Source organism: Maniola hyperantus, chromosome 3 (assembly GCF_902806685.2).
Source record: "Maniola hyperantus chromosome 3, iAphHyp1.2, whole genome shotgun sequence".
NCBI lineage: Eukaryota > Metazoa > Arthropoda > Insecta > Lepidoptera > Nymphalidae > Maniola > Maniola hyperantus.
In genome coordinates, this window is record NC_048538.1 from 11293762 (window position 1) to 11320134 (window position 26373).

The window sequence follows — 26373 nt, forward strand, 5'->3', positions numbered from 1 at the left end:
GAAGTTATTGTGCGATGGTGGGTTGCAGTATACTAGGCTACAATAGCCGAAGCGAACGTAAAATAAATGGAATAACATATTTTCACAATTAAGTACCTCTGCTAGAGCGAGAGGGGCTGAGGGAGCCACGCTAGTTGCATATCTGGTATATCTGTTAGTAGTACATGGAAGCTATTTCCAGTGGAATAGGTACAGATATTGTTCTGAACAAGGTTCTGAGTAAAACGTAGTGATTATATTCTCTTTGGTTCTGAGGATTATAAGATTATATTATACTCTTTGGCCTGGGTTTTTCAGTTGTCGGAAATCGAAATCAATACTTTCAATTCAATACCTACCTCAATTTTAGAAGAGCAATAACTTAAAAATGTAATAATATATTTTTGCTGTATAGTATTCACTTGACAGTTCAATTGCACAAGTACGAAATAGTAGAATTTTCTATCCTGCCCGAAATTGAAATGTGTTTGATGGTAGTATAGTAGGTATGCGAGGTGTTGAATCAGCTATTTGTGAGTTATTTTCAATTCGAAATGGTTATCCAAAAGGACAAAGATACAAGTAATCTGTCAACGTTCGATAGCACTTCAAGTACATGGAATTTTCAGGCGCCACCGAAAATAATTAATGTACGTACGAGCACAGCAGTAAATAATATGCAAGCGGTAAGTTTGAGGTTTATTTACGAATGTATGTCTTACTTACTTCATCGTGTTACAACTGAGAAAGGGTCTCCTCAGAATGAATAGGATTTAGGCCATAGTCCACTACGCTGGCCAAGTGTGAGTTCACACAAGTTTAAACCTATTATATGGAGAACTCTCTGGCACCATCATCACCATCACCTTCACCATCAACATCAAAAGTATACAGTTTTTGTATCCTGGAAAGTAAGGGCTGGTTATGTGGATAAGTCTCTATGGTTGCTATGGTTTAAATATGATTATAATACAGAGTAAACCCTTTATTGCGAACCTCTACTTAATGAAAACGTTCGCTTGCTTTACATTGTTATCCTTATATTGAAACATTCTATAAAGTGTAGCAACCACTTTCAATAGCGAAACAATACATCATTATTTAGACCACAATAAACATTAATTTAACTATGCGTACTAGTAAGCGCAGTGTGGGACGACCTCCAGCCCGCTGGACCGATGACCTGAAGAAGGTGGTGGGCAGCGGGTGGATGAGGAAGGCTGAGGACCGTGTTTGGTGGTGCGCTCTTGTAAAGGCCTATGTCCAGCAGTGGACGCAAACAGGCTGATGGATTGGATTGGATTGGAACATTAATTTAACTAACCTTAAACACCATACTGATATAAAGTCATAAATATTTCAATGTAATTGTTAGAAATGTTCATTTGTTAAACAGTTATTTGTAAAATTATATTGTTTTTTTCTTTTAGGTTCCTTTAACCCTTTATAACACACTAAAATACCATGTCCCTTCAATTTTGCTATATAGAGTCGCTGTATGTTGATTATATTGTGGTTACACAGTAGTGATATGTAATTTTCATCTTTCAGTGAGCTGTATCTCGTGAACCATAATAGGTAGAGAGTTGAAATTTTCACAGAATGTGTATTTCTAATTTCTATGGCCGCTATAACAACGAATATATAAAAAATTTCAAAATGGCCATGCCATGAAAATTTATAAAAATTGAAAAGTTAAAAAAAAGGGTTATTTCATGTGTTTACGATGGTACGGAACACTTCATGTGTGAGTCCCACCAACTTATACTTGATTGATTTTTGTTTTAGAAACAGCCTATAACACGGCAAATAGCCATAAGTACTTTGGCAGCCATGCACCGACGGTTCAGTCTCCCTGGTCCAGTACAACCACACTCGAGACCTATTGCTGAATTTCGAGCAAGTGCTAATAAATCTCTGGACATGTTACGTCAAACCATACAGTCTGCTGTCACTAGGGAAATCGACCAAGTTATTAAAAAGTATTTAGAAGTGAGTATGCTTATCATCATCATCATCAAGAGTGACCCATCACCGGCCCACTATTGAGCATGGTTTTTTTAAATTCCTTCATTCCATCTTTTAGATTTTTTCTCTCCCTCTTCTATCTGTGATCAACTGATCAGTCCTTTGACTAGAAACAGATTAGAGCTTGGAGGAACTCTTTTCAGTTAAAGAGCGTGATATTTAATTGCTTAAAACGCACTGCTTAATACCTCCCACTTACTCGTAATAACAATATGGAATAGTAATAATTAGGAAGCTGTGAGAGAAGTAAGCAGGACTCGGGAGGCTTTAAATTCAGCAATGTTAATCATTGAAATGCTTGCATTTATTTAAAAGGACATTATAAAGTGTTAACATGGCTGTGTTAGGCCATATTATTGTACCACCATTTTAACCATATTTAGACCATAATATTATTTTGCTCATAAAACCTAGTTTTGTGTAATCAAGTTTTGGCAAGAAAACGCTGTTTGTGTTCTGTCTTTTTTTCGTCTATTCTCATTAAAAAATTTGACTTTGACTTAAGAAAGAGATGTCCACTGTTGAGATCGACAAAACGTCACATAGGCATAAGTGACAGAGACAACGCTCTATAAAGCCGAAATCTCATTCTAAAGGTCGATGTACCTACATTATTTTCTGCCGCGTACTGTAGTTCGTTTGTTGACGGGTATAAACCCGTGAATAGATTCAGGCCTCTCCCCCCCAATTGGAGGCCGACGTCTTAGCCACAATGCTATCATTGCTTTTTTATTATCTCAACAATGAAAACATTATTTTCAGAAATTCTTTGTTCCTGCTGTAAATAATATAAGATTAAACTTGGGAGACGAGTCTGTAAGTGAGGATCAGGTAAGAGATAAATCCATACTAATATGTATTATAAATGCGAAAGTGTGTCTGTCTGTATGTCTGAAAGCCTTTCACGGCCCATCCGTTCAACCGATTTTGATGAATTATGGTACAGAGCTAGCTTACATCCCAGGGAAGGAGGCTACTTTTTATCCCAGAAAATCAAAAAGTTGCTAGGGGATTTTAAAAAATCTTAATCCACGCGGATAGAGTCGCAGGCATCATATAGTTCTTAATGACTCTAAATTATATGTGTGAGATATATATTAATAAATAAAAAAAAATTAAAAAGAATATACTTAACTAGCTTATGCTCGCGACTTCGTCCGCGTGGACTACAAAATTTCAAAACCCTCTTTCACCCCCTTAGGGGTTGAATTATCAAAAATCCTTTCTTAGCGGATGCCTACGTCATAATAGCTATCTGCATGCCAAATTTCAGCCCGATCCGTCCAGTAGTTTGAGCTGTGCGTTCATAGATCAGTCAGTCAGTCAGTCAGTCATTCAGTCAGTCAGTCAGTCAGTCAGTCAGTCACCTTTTCCTTTTATATATACTTAATTAGGACAAATTATTAATAAAATAAATTAATGAATTGCTATCTCTTTCATAATGCTCCCTAGTCCCTACAGAAAATGATAGCATTAGATTTAGACCAGTCAATTAAAAGTTGAGAGATTAAAATAGACTTAGCCATATTGGTGATAATTGAGTTTTAGGGCGGTTACGCACTCATCCAATTCGAGTCCGTGAAGATAAGTTCCGAAGTAGTCATAGAACTATTTGTATGATAGCTTATGACATATGACGTTGAATATCGATTTTTTACGGATTCGGATCGGATGAGTGTGTGATCGCTCTTACAATAAACTAAAATAAAATCATAAGTGTAAAAGTAGACACCACCCTTGTCACATTGTTTCTTGGGAAAAACGAAATAACTATTAGACACTTTTTGGTTTGCACCTCTAATCATATTTAAATAACAGGTGCGAGCTGTCTGTCGAGCAATGCTGGACGCCACACGGTTACTATATTCCACTCCTCCACGCACTGTGACCACAGGGTTTGCTGATGTCACAAGTGATGCTGAGTCAAGCAATACAGAAAATAAATTAACACGACAAACAGTACGTAATAGTCATTTTCTCAAACATGCATAGAAATATTGTCATTATTTTCGAAAAAAGCGAAGTATCGAATTTTCGGACAAAGAAAATCAAATCCATTGCAGGAGCGTTTTTTGAATTTGGAACATTACAACGCTCCTGCAATGTTGTATGAAACGGCGTGCTGGGGTTATTAAATACTAGACATGTGTCCGCTATAGCTTAACTTAACTGAAAACCGCTGCCGTGCCTATAGCGTACCGTAGCGTTATTGTCGTAGCTAACAACGGTTTTCAGTTATCATCTATGACGAACCACCTGACAACGCAACACTGCCAACTGGCAACTGACAATGCATTGTTTGGTTTTTTGGTAACTAGAAACGCAATAATTATGCCTTCTCTTTCTTTCTTTCACTGAAAGCTGAGAAGGAGCGGTTATTGGCTACCGGCTTAGTAACTAAGAACTTGGTAAACCAAAGCCGACCTTATCTCGATTACGCTAAGGCTTAACTGTACAAGTACTTGTCCATTACACTTTGATCTATCATTCTAAATACAGTTAGCCTTAGAGTAATAGAGATAAGGTCCTCTTTGGTTTATCAATCTTCATGAAATGTTTTTGGTTAACTGGACTGTGGCAAACTATTCGTGCAGGCGACCACTATAGTTTGACCTATGTCAATGATCAAGTTAAACTTTACTGCTATGTACTTATGGTTGTGATTACTTCACGATATTCATGAAAGTAAAATTGGTTTTATTTTAGTGAATATGCGCGCGCTAGCTATACAGACGGTATTGATACGGCAGCTAGCTTAGTTACTACTACGGAAACCGCTGCGCGTTGCGCATATTAAATTAGTTGAAACACAACTCTGATACCGATATTCGGCAATGGTTAACAATATCGGTATTGAAACTAAGTAACTGTTGATTAACCGTTGCCGTAAATAGCCAATAACGCCCATCTTTATTAAATACCCTTTGATCGGATCTCATTTATCATTCTTGGCATACCATAGCATGCATTTCTTGGCATGTCGCTTTGCTTAGTACAAATTGCGTTTACGTGGCTGTATAGCCATAAATGTGCTTGCCTGTCGGCACAGATGATTAAAAAAAAATTGGTGGCAAAGCTGAAAATTCGTCTTGATTTGTTATTTAGTAGTCGTTAGTAGGTGTCTACTTAATAAACATAAATTTAATAATAATTAAAATGAGTTCCAACGGTTCAGAGAGTGAAACCAATAAAATAAGTGGATAAAGGTCTCAACGCACTTGAGCTGTGCTGCGCGATGCGGCAAATATAGTTTTTTATAATAATATGAGTTTGTATGGAGGGTCGCGTTGCGTCGCGCAGCTCAAATGCGTTTCGGGCCTTTAATTAACTGCTTAAACATATTTACATACAAAAAAATTAGTTCCAGAATTCATCACAAAACAAACGCAAAGATATGGAACTAGACATTGACTTTTCTAAAATAAAGAAAATAAAGCAAGAGGACACAGATAGTGGATCGTCGTCGCCCATCCCGTCACCCGCGCTTCGAGACCCTGAGAAATGGAATCCAGCGAGACTCACTCAAGACACACTGTTTATCATGGGATCCCATGCACATAAAGTAAGTAATTTTTGATTTTCATTTGAAAAATTACACTGAACGACGCTACACTCACACGTGTGCAACAATTTAAATACCTGGGTCACTATGTAACGCTCTTCAAGGCATACTGCCAAAACTTCTACTCGGGTAGCCTGTGGGTCAATTATTCGAAAAAGGCCATAGACACCTTAAGGGTGTAGTATAAGAATGGGTTCAGGATGCTGTTGGGACTGCCGCGGTTCTGTTCAGCGTCAGGAAAGTTTGCAGATGAACAGACTGATGACTTCATTGCAATAATGCGGAAGAAGTCATCATCACTGCTGACAAAGTGCGCTCAAGTACCAACCGCATCCTGAACAGGTTTGCGAGCAAGATGGACTCACCAATGCTTGAACACTTTGTTCAAGTGTTGGTGAGGCCACATTTGTAAATGTAAAAAAATAAAAATAAATTAAACTGTCTTTTTGCCACTAATATAGTAGTAACATTAGTTTTTAAGTGAGTCTGTCTACTAACAAATTGAGCCATAGTTGCTTTGAATAAAAATATTTTATTTATTTATTTTATATATTATTCTTGATATAGTCCAGATTGCAGAAAACTCCGTTAGTACGAGTACTGTCGGCGGTACATTTGTCGGAACTACGTCATGAAACGTTATCAATTGAATTGCGCCATCTAGTTGCAATTGTGGCAACTGCCACAAAGCTTTCATTATGATTTTATTTTGAAGCGTGATGCAAAGTATTGCATCACGCTTCAAAATAAAATAAAATAAAATAAAAATATTTTTTATTCAAATACACTTTTACAAGTACTTTCGAATAGTCGGATGCATCTACCACTGGTTCGGAATGCCTTTCCTACCGAGAAGAACCAGCAAGAAACTCGGCGGTTACTCTTTTCAAATACTTGATATAGGTACAAGATTATGCCATGTATAAAATAGTATTTGCAGTCTTGTGCGTTGCTGAAACGAGCTGCATTTCAAAATTCTGCTGCTGCATTTCACAGTAGCAAGCAAACAAGCAGGCCAGTTAATGATATCAAAACTTTGCTGCAAGTAGCAAAATGCACAATTCAAGGAGGTATGGAGGCAGCATGCTCATAATTCTGGCATATATACTACAAAATAACATTGAGGACATTCTGGAATTTCTGGCATTCTGCCTTTGTCTAAATTAAACTAACATTATATGAAAAGTTCAAACTTAAATCATCCATCCCTTTGTATTTCAGGTGTTATATTATAATCATAGCCTGATTTGAATATCAGTTTACAGTTACAATGTTTTTCATTTACTTTATTACTGGACATCAGCTTGTCTCCTAAGGAGGAGCAAGAGTTCCAGCTTCATATCATTCTCCTATCTTTTCATTTGACTCCCTTTACACCTCTTGCCATCCCTAGGATACCATTCACTCACATTTTTCTGTTTTCTTCCATTATCTGTTATCATTTGTGTCCAGTCCATCGCCATTTTAACTTTCTTAAATGTCTACTCTTTTACATCTTTCTGCGTTTTGTTATAGTTTTCATATTTACTCTTTCTCTTTTTAATGTTCATCATCATGATCAACCCATCACCGGTTCACTACATCTACACTACGTCTCTTCTTAGAGAGAGAAGGGTTTTGGCCATAGTCTACCACGCTGGCCATGTGCGGATGTAGACACACCTTTGAGAACATTATGGAGAACTCTCAGGCATGCAGGTTTCCTCGCGATGTTTTCCTTCACCGTTAAAGCAAGTGATATTTAATTACTTAAAACGCACATAACTCCGAAAAGTTAGAGGTGCGTGCCCATGATCGAACCCCCGACCTCCAATTTGAAGGCGGACGTCCTAACCACTAGGCTATCACAGCTTTTTAATGTTATTCATACTTATTTCAGGTGTTAGGACTTGGTAATTCGCGTGGGCGACTTTATACAAGACACGCCGGTTTGCTGCGATATCCAGCTGATCCAGCTGATAAGGAATGGATTGCCACACACAATCTTGTCAATGCAGTTGGTGGCAAGACATACATTATGGTATGACGTTTATTAATCCATACTCCATACTAATATTATAAATGCGAAAGTGTGTCTGTCTGTCTGTCTGTCTACTAGCCTTTCACGGCCCATCCGTTCAACCGATTTTTACGAAATTTGGTACAGCAATAGCTTGTACCCCGGGGAACGACATAGGCTAATTTTTATCCCGGGAAATCAAAGACTTACGACGGGATTTTCAAAAACCTAAATCACGCAGACGAAGTCGCGGGCATCATCTAGTTCTCTATATAAGGCTGATTAGATAAGTCCTAAGAAATGAAGTGGAATGGTTCTTATATAGTCCCCTGTATAAATACATAAGTCCTATAAATGCGGTAAGTTGGTAACTATCCTTATGGAGGAAGTTTTAAACAAAAGCTATTAAAATGGTTGTCTTGTACCTGGTTATTAATTACTATTGTATCGTAGCAATATTATTAGTATAGCTTGTAAAGTGAAGCAGATTTTGATGCATAGAAAATGCTTAACCTGACCCTTAGTGCTCTATTTGTTTTAGGTGTTAGAAGATATTGAAGAACTTGCCACCAGTGATGCGTATAAACACAGCTCTTTGCCATTGCTGGGTGAATTAACGGGATTCAAAGTACCACCTTTTATGTTAAGAAAAATAAAGGCTTACGTATTGAGGAGAGCACTAAGCGGAGACCTCAGTAATGCGGATAGTCCTCAGCCATCAACGAGTACCTCTCAAGAGGACAAATTCAAAATCGATGACATTAAATTAGAAGCTCACGATGATTTCGATTCAGCTAATTTCAATGCGAGTCAGTACATGACGAATTCTGATACTTCAAGAGATTTCGCTGATGATCAACTCATGAAAGAAGACACAGATTTTGCCGACATTAAAGTTGAAGACATGGATGACATTAAAGTTGATGGTATAAAAATGGAGGATTTGGACGAAATAAAAGTGGACGAAGTCGATGGATTAGAAGTTAATGGAGTTAAAGTAGAAAATATCGAAGGTATAAATGTTGATGCGATCAAAGTTGAGGACATCAAGTTGGAAAACGAGGATGCGTTCGATCTCTGCAAACAAACAGACGACGATCAGAATCTTGTGGAAGGCTTGTTGGAGGCAGATATCGAGTTTTTGAGCCGCAATTTGGGCAATATCGAGAGCGATGCCGATGCTAGGAAAACTATCGAGAAACTGACAGGAGCTAATCCGGATACGTTTACTCTCGTTGGCGACGAGTTCGATTTGGGAACAACACTTAACACAAGTAATGTAAGTGTTAGAAAATTCTTTGCAAGATACACTGACTTTCATTGCCATAATAAAAATATTGTTTTAAATATTCTGAACTTGAGCGCATTGCTTTAAAGGCCAAAAAAAAAGCTTATATTGTAAGAAGTTTATTTAATACCACCAGTGTTCATATTATTCGATCCAGAATCATAAATGCATTGTTTCTACCAAAAATATGTAGGTATCTGTTCCAAATAGATTAAAATGTAGGTTTCTAGACTTATGTTTCCCAAATATTGAATTATAAGAGCTGAAAAACAATGTTAATGATTCTGTGCACACCTAAATTTTAGAGTATTCGCATCCTCTTCTTACTAATGCATTTAGAAAAGGACAGATACAGTTTGACAGTTTTAAATTTAATTTAGAGCTGTTAAACCTCGTGTTTAAATTTGTTGCGTGCACTAAAATTATCTTCTAGTCTTTAAATGTAAAATTCACGTTCTGTCTCTTTTTAGCAATATTAAAAAGAAAAAGATACAGATAGTCTAAATTTAGTTTAGAGAAAGACAAGAGAATCGGCGCCATTGTTGACCTTATTATTAATCTCTAGTTCACAGGAAACCAAAACACAAAATGCATAACAGTGGCATCAACAACCAGTGGCATGGTACACAGTGTACCAGTGGCGCACTTAGCCGCACCACCCCGCATCACTGGCAGCACTGTCCACTACTACACCAGCAGCGGAGTGCAGCCCACTGGACAAAGGACCATACATCATCTCCCGCAGGCCACTGTCACTATACAGAGTATCCCGAGGTCCAATTCGCATATGATTCGAGGGTAAGTAATTCACACGTGTAATCATAGCATCAACAACTAGTGCCATGGTACTCAAGGAGCTAGTGGCATGGTACACAATGAACCAATAGCATGGTACACAATGAACAAGTGGCATGGTAAACAGGATACCAGTGCATGATATACAATGAACAAGTAGCATGGTTAACAGTGTACCAGTGTTATGGTACACTGTTAAGTGTGTACCAGCGTCATGGTACACAGTGTACAGTGGTGCACATAGCCGCACCACCCCGCATCACTGGCAGCACTGTCCACTACTACACCAGCAGCGGAGTGCAGCCCACTGGACAAAGGACCATACATCATCTCCCGCAGTCCACTGTCACTATACAAAGTATCCCGGGGTCCAATTCGCATATGATTCGATGGTAAGTAATTCACACGTGTAATCATAGCATCAACAACTAGTGCCATGGTACTCAAGGAGCTAGTGGCATGGTACACAATGAACCAATAGCATGGTACACAATGAACAAGTGGCATGGTAAACAGGATACCAGTGCATGATATACAATGAACAAGTAGCATGGTTAACAGTGTACCAGTGTTATGGTACACTGTTAACTGTGTACCAGCGTCATGGTACACAGTGTACAGTGGTGCACATAGCCGCACCACCCCGCATCACTGGCAGCACTGTCCACTACTACACCAGCAGCGGAGTGCAGCCCACTGGACAAAGGACCATACATCATCTCCCGCAGGCCACTGTCACTATACAGAGTATCCCGAGGTCCAATTCGCATATGATTCGAGGGTAAGTAATTCACATGTGTAATCATAGTATCAACAACTAGTGCCATGATACTCAAGGAGCCAGTGGCATGGTACACAATGAACCAATGAATGGTACACATTAACCAAGTGGTACCAGTACACAGTGAACCAGTCATATAATTATTGTCATATTATAACATAATATTATATCCTATTTTTGGCTTACCTATAAATAACGTTTTAATTCAAAGAAGAGGTCCTCTATTTGATGTTAAATAACCTAGAATTAGTTGTCATAAAATAATGATTGAATATGTTACTTGTTACAGCATCCCTATCAACACAAAATCCGGCACAATCAGCACGGTGATGTCCCAAGGGACGGCCAGTACGATCATTGGCTTCGGAACGCGAACATCCAACGCTACCTTAATCGGGACGCCCGCACAGTATGTCAATGTTTCTTCCAAATCTTTCCCCACAGGCAACATTCTACACAATGCTATCATTTCAAAGAATATCATAAACCGGAGCACTGTTACTTCGGGAGTCTCGTTCAACGTGTCGGGTGTAAGGCCGATATTGCACACGACCACCCCAAAGAGCACTTTAATCACAGCTTCATCTACTGATTTCGATAGTATTTCTACAACCAAAGACATGATTGACAACGCTTGTAACTCCTCTGTTATGCTGAAAAAGGTGTTGACTCTAGGCAGTTCGGGAGCCACGAAATCCTTTATGATGCATAACACCCAAAAGGTCTTGTCCACTGGTTTTGCTAACGGAGTCACTCCACCGCCGAACGTTACCATTGTTAGCTCGGGCACTAGTGGAGGTATGTTGAATAACAATAACGGGGCAAATATTGTTTGCCCGACATCTGGAAACTTAAGCGCTACTCATGCCACACTGTCTGCTTTGTTGGCTTCTAACGCCGAAAACGCACAAGCTAACAAGAATTGATAGTATTATACTGTTAAATCACATTCCAGTTCTTTATAACCGTTTTGATCTCAATGTGTTGTGTATTTTTTTGTACTTATTACGTTTTTCACATTGTTTTACTGAGTGTAATTTTTTTACAATCGTGTTTTGATTGCTTTATTAATTTATTGTGAAGTCGTTAAATTAAACATCAAAAAGTAATATTGTATGAATAATAATAATTATATCTACCTCTTTATATGTTACCTGATGAATTAGCTGTAATATTTATGGTCTTAGTGGGAATCTTTAAAGTAACTATGGCAACAAACTAACCAAGAATTAGAGCAATCGTTGCATTCCATCTATTACTCGAAAGAATGATAATTTATGTTATATGGTGTTCTTATAAGATAACAATAATTAAAAATGTTCCAACTAAATAATTTATTTCATAATAGGTTACAGCCGCACTCAGAGTCGTTAATCGTTACTTAAGATTTAAGATTGAGATTGACTAGACAGATTTATGTGAGAGATATAGCTCTGTCTCGTTTTAACTAAACTTAAGAAACGATTAAGCGACTCTGAGTGCGGCTGTTATTGTCTGTGCTTAGAAGGTTCTCTTTAAAAGCTAAATAAATGTCGTGCAAATGTGTGTTGTACATGCAGAGTATTATAGATCAGAATATTATAAACATTGGCACCGATTCTAAGCACAACCTAATTTTAGAGTATTCGCACCCTCTTCTTACTATTATAATATGAAAAGGACAGAAGCAGTTTGACATTTCTAAATTTAATTTTTAGATGGTAAAACCCGTGATTTTAGCACGCACTCGCGAACCTACTGTTTAAATTTGTATTGTGCACTAAAATTTAGAGTCTTTAAATGTGAAAGTAATGTTCCGTTCCTTTTTTAGCATTAGTAAAAGAAAAGGATGCAGCTACTATAAATTAAGTTTAGAGAGAGACTAGAGAATCAGGGCCAATGTATAACTGTTGCTATAGTTTGTTATCTTTTATTGTTAGCTATACACAGGTATGACATCATACATATTCCATTCCAATCCAAAATTACTAAGAAAGTGAATTTTATGAGCCTACAATTTTTAGGGTTTCGTACCCCAAAAGGAAAAAGGAACCCTTATAAGATCACTTTGTTGTCTGTCTGCCTGTCCGTCTGTCCGTCTGTCTGTCGTGTCTATCAAGAAAACCTATAGGGTATTTACTTCCCGTTGACCTAGGATTATGAAATTTAGCAGGTAGGTCGGTGTATAGCACAAGTAAAGGAAAGAAATGCTACAACCGTATATTCGTGGTTACATCACAAAAAATAAAGATAAAAATGTATTCAGGAAAAATAAATTTACTAAATCACTTACAAATGGCGCAGTCCGTCATTAACTTGCAGTGTTCTACATAAAAGAGTTGGATATATCTTGTACGATGGTACGGAACCCTTCGTGCACGAGTCCGACTCGCACTTGACCTGTTTTTTAAGTTACGTTAAGTTTTATGTTATTTGAGGCTGTGGAACTTAATCTTTAGTAACAGTATTTAAGTATCTTATAATGTAAGTTAGAATATTCTTCTATAAGTATAAGTACATAATACTTGCTAAAGTATATTTTGTAACCTATGGCTTTATTTTTGTGCATTTATTTTTCATAAGGATCGTTAGGATAAGTTAGCTTTGCTTTATTTGACTGTTAGAATAATCATGATGATCAATTATTATTTTTTAGAGATTTTCCAAATCAAGTATTCTGTGTTTTTCTGAATGCTTGTATTTTTGCAAGGTATACAACTTCATGATTAAGTAAGTTAAGGTAAAATAGTTCAGTAAGGTATAAACATTCAACATCTTTGCGGTGTAACCAACAGTAGCGCTCGAGTGCGTTTTCGAATTGTTCCTGCAGGAACTTAGGGGGAGATCTATAGACCTGACTTTGCTTTGACTTAAGACGGAGTTAAAACTTGACAGCTATATCTCTCACATAAATCTGTCTCGTTTTAACTCAATCTTAAGTCTGAGCAAAGTCAAAGTGCGCTATAGATCTCAGCCTCAGTGATGATACCCATCCAGATAAGCTTGGAAAGTAAAACATTACTTATGTGAATATAAAATTTCATCCAAATAGTTTCCGAGAAATCAGTTACCCTACGTAAAGGATTTTTGTTTTAATAATTAACTTTACTAAACGTTATAAATAATAATTCTCTAGGAACTTCATAATAGTACGAATAGTTATTACTCATGGCATACAAATTACGGCAGACTATAGTTGGGCCATTATGAACGTGCGAACGGGGTCATAAATCATTTTTATCAGACCTCTCGCTCGCACTTATAGGCCTTGTGGAACTAGAACATGATGCTCTGGTGTTGTGTATATCAGTAAAAATAGGATTTATCGATAGCTGATAACAGGTTATAGTGACGGGAAACAATACAACATTAGCTACTAGCTACCTGCGTCCGAACGGCATCTCTTTATCGATAACGACATCTGCGGCATTCTCGCAACCCTATGATCATAATTATTTATGACTCCGTTCGCACGATCATAATGGCCCAACCATAATTATGTTGCTATTAAAAATGGACTCACATAGCGTTTTATTTGCTTATTAAAAGTGTTAATGTTAGCGTAACTTTAATTTTTATGTTGGCGTGTAATTTCTCTATTGTAGCAATAATAGATTATGCTTTTGGCAATTTTTTAAGCTTTATTAATGATTGACTCAGTTCGACGAAAAGACTGCTTTTATTTATTTTTATATTTTGTGCTTATACGGCTTACACGTAGCAATTTATGTTGTTTTTTGTTGATGTTTTATTGTTTACCAGCTATGGTTTTATTTGTTGTGTTGATTTTTTGGCTTATTACCGCCATTATAATGTGCTTAGCGAAGAACAAGTGCTTAGCTTTAAATATCGTACGTTTGAGTTCAGTGTAAATACCAAACGATGACGAATCGTGCTAGATTGCGCCCAAAACTTTTATTTTTTGATTTGACTTGTTTATGTGTAGTGTAGTTATTTATCTGTAGTGTGTCTCTATACGTATGAAACTGATATGCTTCTGACGCATCACGGCACAACACGACACGCTAGTATATTTCCTGCCTTACATTAATTGTTAAAATTTATCATATATGCGGAATTCACTGATCATTCCGCCAGCGAATTGCGTCAGTAGTGCTTAAATGCCGCGAAAATGAATGATTGTCATCAAATAAGGAAACATTGGATGTAACTTCTGTTGAGTCGTACTGCTCGATATACTTGTTAGAATCTATTAGAACTTTACAAAGGTAAATATCTACTATACTTATAGCAAAGACTTGAATTCACTGATCATTGCGCCAGCGAATTGCGTCAGTAGTGCATAAATGCCGCGAAAATGAATGATTGTCATCAAATAAGGAAACATTGGATGTAACTTCTGTTGAGTCGTACTGTTCGATATACTTGTTAGAATCTATTAGAACTTTACAAAGGTGAATATTATACTTATAGCAAAGACTTGCTGCCCGCGGTGTCATTTAAAATCGCCATCGGTGCACTAGGGACAGACGCGTGCGGTGCGTCACTTATCGATAACCGCTATTTGGACGTTGCTGATTATTGATTAAACATACGTTAAAATGGACGTTTTGTAGGGTTCCGTACCTCAAAAGGAAAAACGGAACCCTTATAGGATCACTTTGTTGTCTGTCTGTCCGTCTGTCTGTCAAGAAACCTACAGGGTATTTCCCGTTGACCTAGAATCATAAAATTTGCCAGGTCTTCTTATAAAACTTATAGCTGACATTTGGAGAAAAATCTGAAAACCGTGAATTTGTGGTTACATCACACAAAAAAATTAAATTGTGGTCATGAACTAATAATAAGTATTTTCAATTTTCTAAGTAAGATAACTATGTCAAGTAGGGGGTATCATAATATGAAAGGTCTTCACCTGTGCATTATAAAACAGATTTTTATTTATTTTTATGTATCATAATTATGTTTTTGAATTATCCTGCAAAATGTCGAAATAATACGAATGTAGTAAGGAACCCTCATTGCGCGAGCCTGACTCGCACTTGGCCGGTTTTTTTTTAAATTTACACGTGTCTAAACATAATTCAACCTCAAGCACGCATTGTTATTAACAATTTGCTAACGGAAGTTAAAGAAGATTCCGAAAAATTGAAGAGAAATTCAATCAAGCTAGTGAACTAACTGCCAATTGAATTCATTTTATTTAATCAGTGACCTGTGTATGTATTTTTGATCTAAATGTAATTGTTTTATGTAGGCACTTTTAAATAATATTCACATCGACACGATAGTGGTGCGGCACTATGCCTGCCGTAAGGCCCGTAAGTGCGATGAGAGCGCAACAGGCGGCGTTCTATCTTATTGCCCCGCGGGTAGCGAGTCTTTGCTACAGGTATAGGTATCCCTAAATCTTGTACCCATTGTGTTGTGGTTTGGCTTTCACTTAATTGTTGTATTGTATGTGGCAAAATTAATTCATTGTCGTCTTAAATACTGGTTGTGAATCTATAAAGACTTATTTCCTTATTACAATGTATTTTTTAAAAATCTGATTAGGTATATATTTTTCTACAGCTATTTTTATTTATGGTCTAGGTATTAAGATTGATATTGTTAGATGAGCAATATGACATACTTATGTAATATTTAAATGTGCTTGATTTTCTTATGGCTTAAACAGTTAATGTCGATAAAGTATTCAATTATGATATCTATGGATGTAGGTATATTATGTAATCTTAATCACGAATACCTAATAATTACTGTCCGGAAACAGTACTAATTTTACCCATTGTCTAAGCTTAAGTTATTATTGGGTAGGACTAGGTGTGATTGTTTTAATTTTCTTGGATACTACGCAACAATGTTGGCAAAAGTTTAATCTAGGTCTCAACTCCTCAACCCTGTTGTTTTCTTGCTTTAAAAATACTTACCTTAATCTGTCAAAAATATCAATCAAAGTGACGATTAATGATTAATTTTGTAAATCGCGATTTTGCGATTATTATATTAATCGCGATTAACTTAATCACGATTAAAATTAATCAAATTAACTAATCGATTAAAAAATTAATCGATTAAAGCCAACACTTCTACAATTCCTATCACTGCTAGTTGTTAAGATGCATACAAACTAGCGTGTTGTGGTGTCTTGATGCGCCAGCAGGAGTTCAGAGAACGTGCACACGATTTTCAATGACGTGTGCATTAGTGTCGGATTATCGACATATTAATTTTCTTGTTGCGTGATTATTACTGGTCGATGGGCACGACAGTGTGCATTGCAACACACGACAACACCGTAATTTGTATGCTCCTTTAATTATTCTTTGTGGCATTTTATTGAAAATAAATTCTAAATTGTTCCGATTGTTTAATGTATTGTACCATAATCGTTATAATATATAGGATGAGTTTTAAGAGGTTCTTATTACAGATTAAGCAAGATTTATACAAAAAAATTAATCTAGAGTTCAACGTATATTAAAATTTAATTCAATGATTTTCGCAATAAATTTAGCACCTTTGGAGATACCACCTATCGGAAATCGGGATGCATTCTAAAGAGAAATCCTGATTATTTAACAATTTCAATACACATTATAAGATTAAATAATTTAAATAAAAGTTACAGAAACTTCAGAACAGACTCAAAAAACTCAAACTCAAATCCTGAATTTGCAATAATGGTGATAATTAATACGTACCTAGACTTACAACTAAAGCTACGAGGGTTCCAAACGCGCCCAGGTCTGAGAAGAGCCCGCCGGGTATTCTTTTTTAACCGACTTCAAAAAAAGGAGGAGGTTCTCAATTCGTCGGAATCTTTTTTTTTTTATTTTTTTATTTTTTATGTATGTTCCCCGATTACTCGAAGACGCCTGGACCGATTTTGAAAATTCTTTTTTTATTTGAAAGGGTATACTTCAAAGTTGGTCCCATTTAAATTTGGTGAAGATCTGATGAACATCTTCGAAGATAGATACTGGAACTCCTCAACGGATAAGAGTAAATTGCTCGCGATCAGTGTAATAGCTTAGTAAACAGTAGATTTTTAACCAGTCATAGCATAATTCCATGGGACCACTAAAAATTGTGAAATAAAATTTTTTTACAAAAAAAATAAAAACCGACTTCGATACAGAAACACTAAAAATTGAAAAATAATTTAATTTATTACCGAATATATTTTGTATACAAGAGTTAATATAGTTCCATAATAATACTTTTTGGTGCCGGTGCCAATTATTATGGAACTATATTAATTCTTCTCACTTATACTTATTAGAACTATCGAGGCTGTTTACCAACTCATTCAACCAAGCTTTCTTATCATTTAAATAATACTTTACATTGTAAAAGTATTTTTCAATAAGTTCACTTTTTATGAAATGTTTGAACTTGTTGAGAGACATCCCCAATATATTATTGTCTTCTGGGAGCTTAACTCAACACAATAACAGAATCAAAAGTATATTTAAAAAAATGTGGTGTAGCTGCTATTCTATACGCGCCCCAAAAACTCATCCTATATATTTATATCGTTTCCATTATATAAATTAACATTATTTGTTATAAATATTTATTTAAGCTAGACTACTATCTATACATACTTATGGAATATCTGAACATTGAATTGTGCCAGTTATATTTATTGTAGGTATCTATCTATTTTGCCTTTTCGTATTATGTGTGATAATATCCCGAGGTACTTATTTTCATGCTATTTTTTATTTATTAATCAATACTTATAATAAAACTGCAACAGGTTAAATTCTGTACATTGAAGATATTTTGATTTTTTTTTCGAGGGCACTCTATAAGCGATACTGAACCCAAAACTGTAATTTTTTTCATTTTTGTCTGTCTGTCTGTCTGTCTGTCTGTCTATCTGTCTGTCTGTCTGTCTGTCTGTCTGTCTGTCTGTCTGTCTGTCTGTCTGTCTGTCTGTATCACGGCCGCGCATCACGCTGAAACTACTGAATGGATTCCAATGAAACTTGGTACGGTTTGAAGAATATAGGATACTTTTTATCCCGAAATTCAGCATGGTTCCCGTAGGAGAGGGAATGAAAGTTAAAATGTATACTGAGTTGTAATTCATTAACGCGTAGTCCGATTTCATTCATTCTTTTTTTGTTAGAAAGGGGATATTTTAAAGATTGGTCCGTAAATATTTCAAGGTCATCGGTTTTTAACTGACTGTCAAAAAGGAGGTGGTTCTTTTTTCTACATCGATTTTTCGAGGTTTCTGGACCGATTTGCAAATTTTTTTTTTAATTCAACAAAAAAAGTTTTCGTGGTGGTCACATAAAAATTCTGGATTCAACTCTTTAATCCTGATGCTGCAGGGTTACTGCCCGCCTGAGTTATCAAGATTCAGGAAGTGTTCATAGGGAATTCATATTGTAGGTACCAAGCAACGACTTTATTCTTAGACTTCAAGTCCCAACTCCTCAACCCTGATGATGTAGGGTACAGCACTCCTAAACTATAATGTTTCAGTAACTGCGGATGATGCAAAATTAATTTAGGTACCAAGCATAGGCTACATCATTGAACTTCGGATCCTAACTCCTTAATCCTGATGCTGCAAAGTACTAAAGTCCTAAATCGTGGGAATTTTAGAATTTCTAATAGTGAATTGATATTTTAGGTATCAAGCAACGGCTTCACGATGACACTCCCAGTCCGAAATACTCCACCCGAGCGAAGCCGGGGCGGGTCAGCTAGTTAACTATAAAATTTGCTAATCCGCACTGGGCCAGCGTGGTAGATTATGATTTATGGCCTATTTTGAAAGAAGACCCGTGCTCAATAGTGGCCCGACAATGGGCTGATCATGATGATGATGTTGATGATAATGAAATATAAAATTTAAATTTCGTAATGTTAGCGGCTACTATAATTAATTATTCAAGTGATAAAAGAATTAGGGCCGTGACACATCACTGCGGCACGACATCTTGTACTACGGCGCGGTGTCGAGTCGGGCTGCGGCGCAGCGCTTCTCTAGTCACGGCGACGCGACTTGCCGTGAGTCACAAGCACCGTAGCAAGTTCACGCGTCGGCCTGGTTCATTATGCAAGTAATTTTTTTTAGTTGGCCCTATTTTCAAAGGTCTTACAGGTTTTCTAAATTATATACCGTTTTTATACCAGGTGATATTATCCGATTCATCAGTTAGATAAAATTGGGAACGTCAATTTTGTGCTTATTTTAGAATGTCTATATTATCAAGTTTTGAACATCTATTAACCCAGATATCATCTTGTATGCGACATATTGAGAACACCTGTTAGACCTCGGGTGATGCTAGTAGGACCAGCTATTTAGCTACACAAAAAAATCACAAGAAAAAAAACTTTATTGAACTATGCGCGGAGCGCGTGAACTCGCTACGGTGCCGTATCGTAGCACGGTACAGCTCCGCGCTGTAGCACGTGGCCGCGCCGCGTCGGTCTTTGTGCTCTCTCTATACCTACGTTGCCGCGGCGTGGCCCGGTACTTCCGTGGTATTTAGGAACTTTATTTTTAATGTTGCCTAGGTATTTCAAAGTACAATAAAAACAGAAAGTACAATCATTGGGCCGGTTGATAGATAAAACTATTTGTACTATGAAAAGTATTAAATAAAATTGATTCCGTTATCATATTTTATAACACTGCAGTTCGTCAATTTGCGACTTCGTCCGCGTGGACTACACAAATTTCAAACCCCTATTTTAGGGGTTACGGGTTGAATTTTCAAAAATCCTTTCTTAGCGGATGTTTTCGTCATAAAATACCTATCTGCATGCCAAATTTCCGTAATTTGCCCGATGCCGAAAATGCCCGATTTTGCTGAAAATCAGCCCGATCCGTTCTGTAATTTGAGCTGCGCGTCGATAGATTAGTCAGTCAGTCAGCTTTTCTTTATGTATATAGGTATATATAGACTAGCTAATGCCCGCGACTTCGTGCGCGTAAAATTAGTTTTCTGAAATCCCGTGGGAACTGATTTTTCGGGATAAAAAGTAGCCTATGTCACGCTCCAGGTCTAACTATATTCATGCAAAAAATCACTTCGTCCGTTGCTACGTTGCGGTGTGATTGAAGGACAAACCAACAAACCAATAAATCAACAAAAAACACTTTCGCATTTATGATATGGGTAGTGATTAGTCGAGATGGCAATTGGGGTAGGAGGCGGGGGGACGCCCCGCTCACCCGCGCTTGCTCGCGCCGTGTTAGCGGGGGGCTGTGCGTTTCCCTCCCCGATTGCCATTTCAACCTGTCGCGTAACTATACCTACTTACCACTTGTTAGGAAGTAACGAACCGAACGATAACCAATGATTCGAACACGGGTTAAAAAAACGTAACTTAGAGCGAATGCTAGCGCTAATAGATTAGGAATCAATGCTATCATTCACTAACAGTTCGTTAGCGCGATGTTTTAAAGTTACGTCTTTGTTAAATATGTTGATGTAACAGATCTTTAGGAATCTCCTCGATGTCTGTCTGTCCGTCCGTATTATACCGCAACTTCGGGGTATTATAATACATTAAATTAAGTATGTCATTATTATTTGTGTTCACTTGCTCTTTTTGATTTATTGTTACCTAATAGATATAAGTCGTTCTAAATATTGTGGCTGTGTAATACATTTAAATTTGAATGTACCATGAAATGTTTTTTATTACTTCTTTATAATATCTACCAATATAGTACAACTAATAATATAGAAAGGGTTTCGATGATTTTGGCCTACCTAGTTGTCAGCCATTTAGGAAAAAAGGTTTTTTTTTGCAAAATAACGACCAAAAGTCACGCTAGACTGTTGTACTGATGACGCCATCAATGATGACGACGCACTGATGACGCAAACAAGGGAAGTGAGAATGGGGTGTATACCAGCGTAGCACCTATATCAAGGTGATTGCGCTGGAGCAAAGTCAGTTACAGAATTGGTGCCCGAATTTTGATGGTACTAAAGTACCTACCACCGTACTACCGAATTCTTAAGCTAAGCTGATTCCTAACTCCGTGGTCCTTTTCCTCAGTGTATAGGTAGGTACTTACATGCAATTTAAATATTAGATATATATGATATATTTCTACGGCTATACTCACGTATCCAGTCGACGTTAGCCCGACTAGTTTCGAACCCATCCGGGGTCCTTTATCAAGGGGGTCAGTTCACGCACGCGTCTCGTATAAGACTGCGCGCCGCGCGTGCCGCTGCCCGCACAGCCCGTTGTGTTGACCCCCTTGATAAAGGACCCCGGATGGGTTCGAAACTAGTCGGGCTAACGTCGACTGGATAGGTACGTGAGTATAGCCGTAGAAATATATCATATACCTATAGTGGAAATCACTCACGATAGTTTAAACGCTAAAATAATTTAAATATTAATTTTAAATAGGTAAGTATTTTAATTTTATTTTAAATTATTATTTATCTAAAACGGGAATTTAAAGTGACGGAAATTTTGCGTATCTAACATAACATACGTAATAATTAATATGAATTTGTCTAATATAAATAAAAGAGCCTCATTATCAGCATAAAAATGGATATTATCTACAGGTATTTTTGCTAGTGTTTACTTTTAAGGCTTCAAGGTCTACGCACGTAGTCGCTATGTCACTGCGTAGCGATCGCGTAGTAGAGATTTGATCGTTATTTCGTCGTGTTACGTTGCGTCATGTGTCAGCTATCATAATATAGAGAATTGTGTTGCAATCTAATACCTAATACTTATTATCGTGTCGTGTAGCAAAACCTCGTGGCTTCACCTACACGGACAGGCATCTAATGCAGCAGGCTCGACTAGTGACTTACTTAGGTATGTGACTTTTAAATATTATAACATTTTTAAATCTTTGATTAATGATTTAGGTAGGATTTAGATACCTATAGTGCTCAAATGCCTGATATTTGAAATAAGTATTTAAATCAAAGATCAAACCGAGAGCTCCAGCTCGCTCTAGTTTTATCGGTTTGATTTTATTTACCTAGGTACCCGATTTTAAATGTTAGCGATTTAAACTTAACGTCAATACGAGTAAACATATAGGTGTCTATGAGACATGGTATTATGATTATATATGATGGTTGGGTATCGGTCGTTCTTATTGCGGTTGTCTATCGTAAAAGTTGAGAACTTGGTTTATCAATCCAAATTGTAAATAATATCGCATGGCTCGCAGTTTGATCGTGTGGGGGTGGGTTGGTGCCGGTGGCGGTGGGCGTGCTCGGGGCGGGCGCGGCGCGCGTGCTTGCGGCGGGCGGCGCGGGGGGCCGAGCACGTGTCGCGCGCTCACGTGGTGGTGACGAGCGCGCTCGCATCCATCGTGCGGCCCGTATGAATAATTGTGTACGAAGTGAATGAATCGATGCGGCGGTGGCGCGGGAGCGGCGGGGCGGCGGGCGCGGCGGCCGCTGCGTGGCGGGGTGCGCCCGGCGCCGGCCGCGGCAGTCTCGTGCCGGTAGTCGGTAGTGCAACCGAGCGACTCCGGGAGTCGTCCCCGCCGCGTCGTCACCCGCTCGTAGTCGTAGTGCGTCCGCCGGCCCGCCCCACGCCGCCGGCGTTCGAATCCATGGAAACCCAGAATCAGGATGTGGCCCACAGCCCCGCCGAGGTGGCCAACGACCCGGGGTACGTGTCGCTCCATGTGCGTGACGAACTCGTTCCGTTCCGGTACCGGCTTCTAACCATCATGTTTATCTTGCAGGAAGATGTTCGTCGGAGGTCTCAGCTGGCAGACTAGTCCAGGTACGCAAGTCGAACACCGGCCGCGCGCGGTGTGCGCCGCCGACGGAAGTGCATCCGATGCACTCGACGGCGGCGGCTGATCGCCCACTTAGATTACGACAGATCTCCGTCTCGGCCTGTAAAACTGTAACGAACGGAAAATGCGGTCCGCTTTCAGTGATAAATCGTTCGCTCATAAAATAAACATCGGGGAAAGTTTGATAATCAGCTGATTCGTTGTGTTTCAAACTTTTCGTTAATGGTGGCTGGCGTGTTGTGCACGTGATGATATCGGTCGAAGATGATTACTGGCGGAAATTAAGGTGTCGGGAACGCGATAATATAGATAGATGCTGTAATTCAGTTATGATATCAAGGTGTATTGGCAGTCAGGTGTGCGGTAGCGGCCATGCCGGCTGCGCGCGCAGCTTCCTCGCTGCTCTGACTTGTTCCTCGCCCATGCGAAATTCGTCCGTATTCAAAGAGACTTTTAGTAGCAAATTGTTAACGAAGTTCGTTAGTCTGTTTTTATTCTGAACAAATATCACAACATAACCTCAATTTCAAGTACGTACCACACCGACATAGAGCGCGGCACCGGCCCTTTGAATTTCATTTTCAAAATCTGTATTAAATTATCTAATTGGCAATTAACTGTTAATAAAGAATGTTTTGAAATAAATAAAAAATAAAAAATTGTTTTATTCCAATCCTACAGCAAAATTCTTGTATCACAATTCACAATAAGTAGGTAGGTAGTCATACTTAATCCTAGTTTTCATCTTTAAAGAAAATTCCGAGAGGTCCATAAAAATGTCGATCAAATGTTTTACTTTCCGCTATTTTCCTCATCACATAGTAGGACATGCGATAAACAAACGCGTTTCAATGTGTAGTTCAGTTCAAACTAATTGCGCTAACGTTAATTGTAATGAAAGGTCCGGTGCGCGTGCGCAAGTGATGAACCGCTTGCGGTATTGGGTCGTTCGCCCACGCTGCACTTTGATCCCTATATCTATGCCAACTATGTTCTTCTTTGGAGTTATCTAGGCCGATATATCAATGATTATGCGAAAATATAATTCATCCAATAATAGGGCCATCCATATTATATTCAGACTAGATACTCGCAAGTACAATCAGAAACGATTCATAAACTATCTGGAATAAACTCGTAAATTATTAGTTATCAAACTCTACCTAAATTATATCGTGCATTAAATAAAATATATATTTAGTTGGTAAATACAACTTGAACAGACAACAGATAAACTCTCCCTCTCTATGGCATGCACCTAGGCTAGGTAGATATTTTCTTAAAGGTCGTTTTACTCTTGGGTAGGTATATCGACTGTTTTTTACAGTATTCAACTTATGGATTGGTGCCAAAAACTACTTGAGCGGAGATACTGGGGGATTTTTGGAGATCCATGAAAAATGGAACTTTAAGCATTTGGTGAGGACTGTGTTCAATCAGTGGTTGTACCACAGCTACTACAATGCACAACTAATAGGTTAAACGCGTTGCATATGAGTACCATGGTGCGCTTACATGGGCAATTTTTTAACCAATCGTCACCGGGCAACACGTTTGGATCAATCTTGAGTGGAAAAATCTGGAGCAATCATTTTGCAAAAGATTCCTGAAAATTTCAGGTATAGCTGAGTAAATTGCTTCACGCGGTCGTGGCGTCATAATTGACTGAATTTCCTGGAATTGCGGAATTTCAATTGCCCGTGTAAGAGTACCTTAAAGTAATTTTGAATTGCTATTCTAAAGTCAGACGACAAAAATCATTTGTTGCACTATTTTCCTGTGTCGAGTAAGATGATAGAAGTTTTATTGAGCGATATCGATACCGAACTGTATAAAAAGTAGGTATAAAAATCTATTTCAGAGTCACTCGAGTGACAATCTCAGACAATGCTTTTAACACAACTTAGTTTGTTGAGTCTTTAAACTTATGTTCTTTTGTAGAGTAGAAATAAAGTAGGTACGACTTGAAAGTTGAAACCCTTTATTCTGGCGGTCTTTTTTAGGTATACCTATAGTACGCCACAGGTCGAGATGACAATCGGGGAGAGAACGCCCCGCACACCCGCACAACCCCCGCGCTAACCCGGTGCAGGCGAGCGTGGGTGTGCGGGGCGTCCCCTCGCCTCATACCACGATTGCCATCTCAACCTGTCGTGGATTATGGGTACCTAAAATACAAATGACAATGATCTTTAGATGGCCTTAAAATATAAGAGGAGCTGTATAGCGTGAGATACTTCAGGCGTTATTGTTAGTATAAGATGTTTGCTAGTAGGCAAGTCAGAGTTGATAAGATAACTTTTAAAATTAATATCACGACACCTGGTTATCGTTAGATAGATAAAAGTAAAAATATTTTAGACGTCTTAACCTAATCTCAGACGAAAATTCCACGGTCGTCAATATTAAAGTTGAGTATGCATTTCAAACATAAATACCATACAATCAATCAAAACAGATAAGATTGGCATGTATAATATTGTGTTTACACTTCTAGTAGTGCGATTGTAGTCTGTAGTCTTTCACAAATTGTGTATTTTTATTGCAACTATAACTATAAATTCCTAAAATTACAAAATGGCCGCCATAAAATTTAAAAAAAGATTAAAAGTTTTATTTCTTGTACGATGGTACGGAATCCTTCGTGTGCGAGACCGACTCGCACTTGACTGATTTTATTTTACCATTTGACCCCATTAAAAATAATCTTCAACCTTGCAATTGCAAAATTGCATTAAAGTCGTTTTTACATTGATCCTGATTTAATCCTTGACGATAGCATTTGCTAGAATTTTCTACCTGGTCTCTTTGTTGTGTCATTTTTTCTTGATTTTATAATTTTTCCTGTATTTTTATGTACCAATGGATTGCTAACAATACGTAGATATTTTTAAAATAATCCGCAGGATAAGTGCTATAGTAATTTGTACAGAAAATTTGCAAGTTATTCAAAGAATTAAATTTAAAAATCGAAAACTTGTACAGGTTTGGGGCTGTAATTTTAAAATGCTTGAAGATTTTTCTTGTTTTATAACTGTTTATTACTAACAAGGATATGTACTAGCAAGAAATAAAAAAAAGTCACATAAGATACATTGTTTCTTTTTTTTTACAAATTTTTAAAGTGGCACACACCCCTTTACCTAAAAAATAATAAAAAAATGAATAACTCGAAAATGATACACTTTTGTATAAGCACTTTAGGGGTTGTTTGATAGCTAAT

The 26373-nt window shown here is 37.7% G+C and overlaps 3 protein-coding genes across 9 annotated transcripts in view; 2 read left to right on the forward strand and 1 right to left on the reverse strand.

The window, feature by feature from the left end:
- LOC117996744 (isocitrate dehydrogenase [NADP] cytoplasmic) overlaps window positions 1-26373 on the reverse strand; it is a 131647-nt gene that overhangs the window by 5934 nt on the left and 99340 nt on the right. The window lies entirely within an intron of this gene.
- LOC117996741 (uncharacterized) lies at window positions 308-21037 on the forward strand. Its single transcript, XM_069509366.1, has 9 exons — window positions 308-665; window positions 1768-1971; window positions 2770-2838; window positions 3826-3966; window positions 5369-5569; window positions 7449-7589; window positions 8110-8847; window positions 9422-9654; window positions 10722-21037. The coding sequence occupies exons 1-9, from the start codon at window positions 534-536 to the stop codon at window positions 11356-11358; spliced, it is 2496 nt and encodes an 831-aa protein (XP_069365467.1). The 5' UTR covers window positions 308-533; the 3' UTR covers window positions 11359-21037.
- Rbp6 (RNA-binding protein 6) overlaps window positions 22664-26373 on the forward strand; it is a 703560-nt gene continuing 699850 nt past the window's right edge. Inside the window, exons 1-2 of one of the 7 annotated variants that reach the window (XM_069509333.1) lie at window positions 22664-23017; window positions 23094-23134. In XM_069509333.1, coding sequence (XP_069365434.1) covers window positions 22755-23017; window positions 23094-23134 — 304 coding nt within the window. In that variant the 5' untranslated portion in view covers window positions 22664-22754. The remainder of the gene's footprint in view (window positions 23018-23093; window positions 23135-26373) is intronic. The other 6 variants (XM_069509334.1, XM_069509332.1, XM_069509336.1 and 3 more) reach the window with 6 other exon arrangements.

Bases quoted from the DNA above. Each gene is read 5' to 3' on its own strand.
- LOC117996741 (XM_069509366.1), top strand. From the start codon at position 534: ATGGTTATCCAAAAGGACAAAGATACAAGTAATCTGTCAACGTTCGAT. The intron at 2,839-3,825 runs GTAAGAGATAAA...TTTAAATAACAG, and splicing joins AGTCTGTAAGTGAGGATCAG to GTGCGAGCTGTCTGTCGAGC. The intron at 9,655-10,721 runs GTAAGTAATTCA...TACTTGTTACAG, and splicing joins AATTCGCATATGATTCGAGG to CATCCCTATCAACACAAAAT.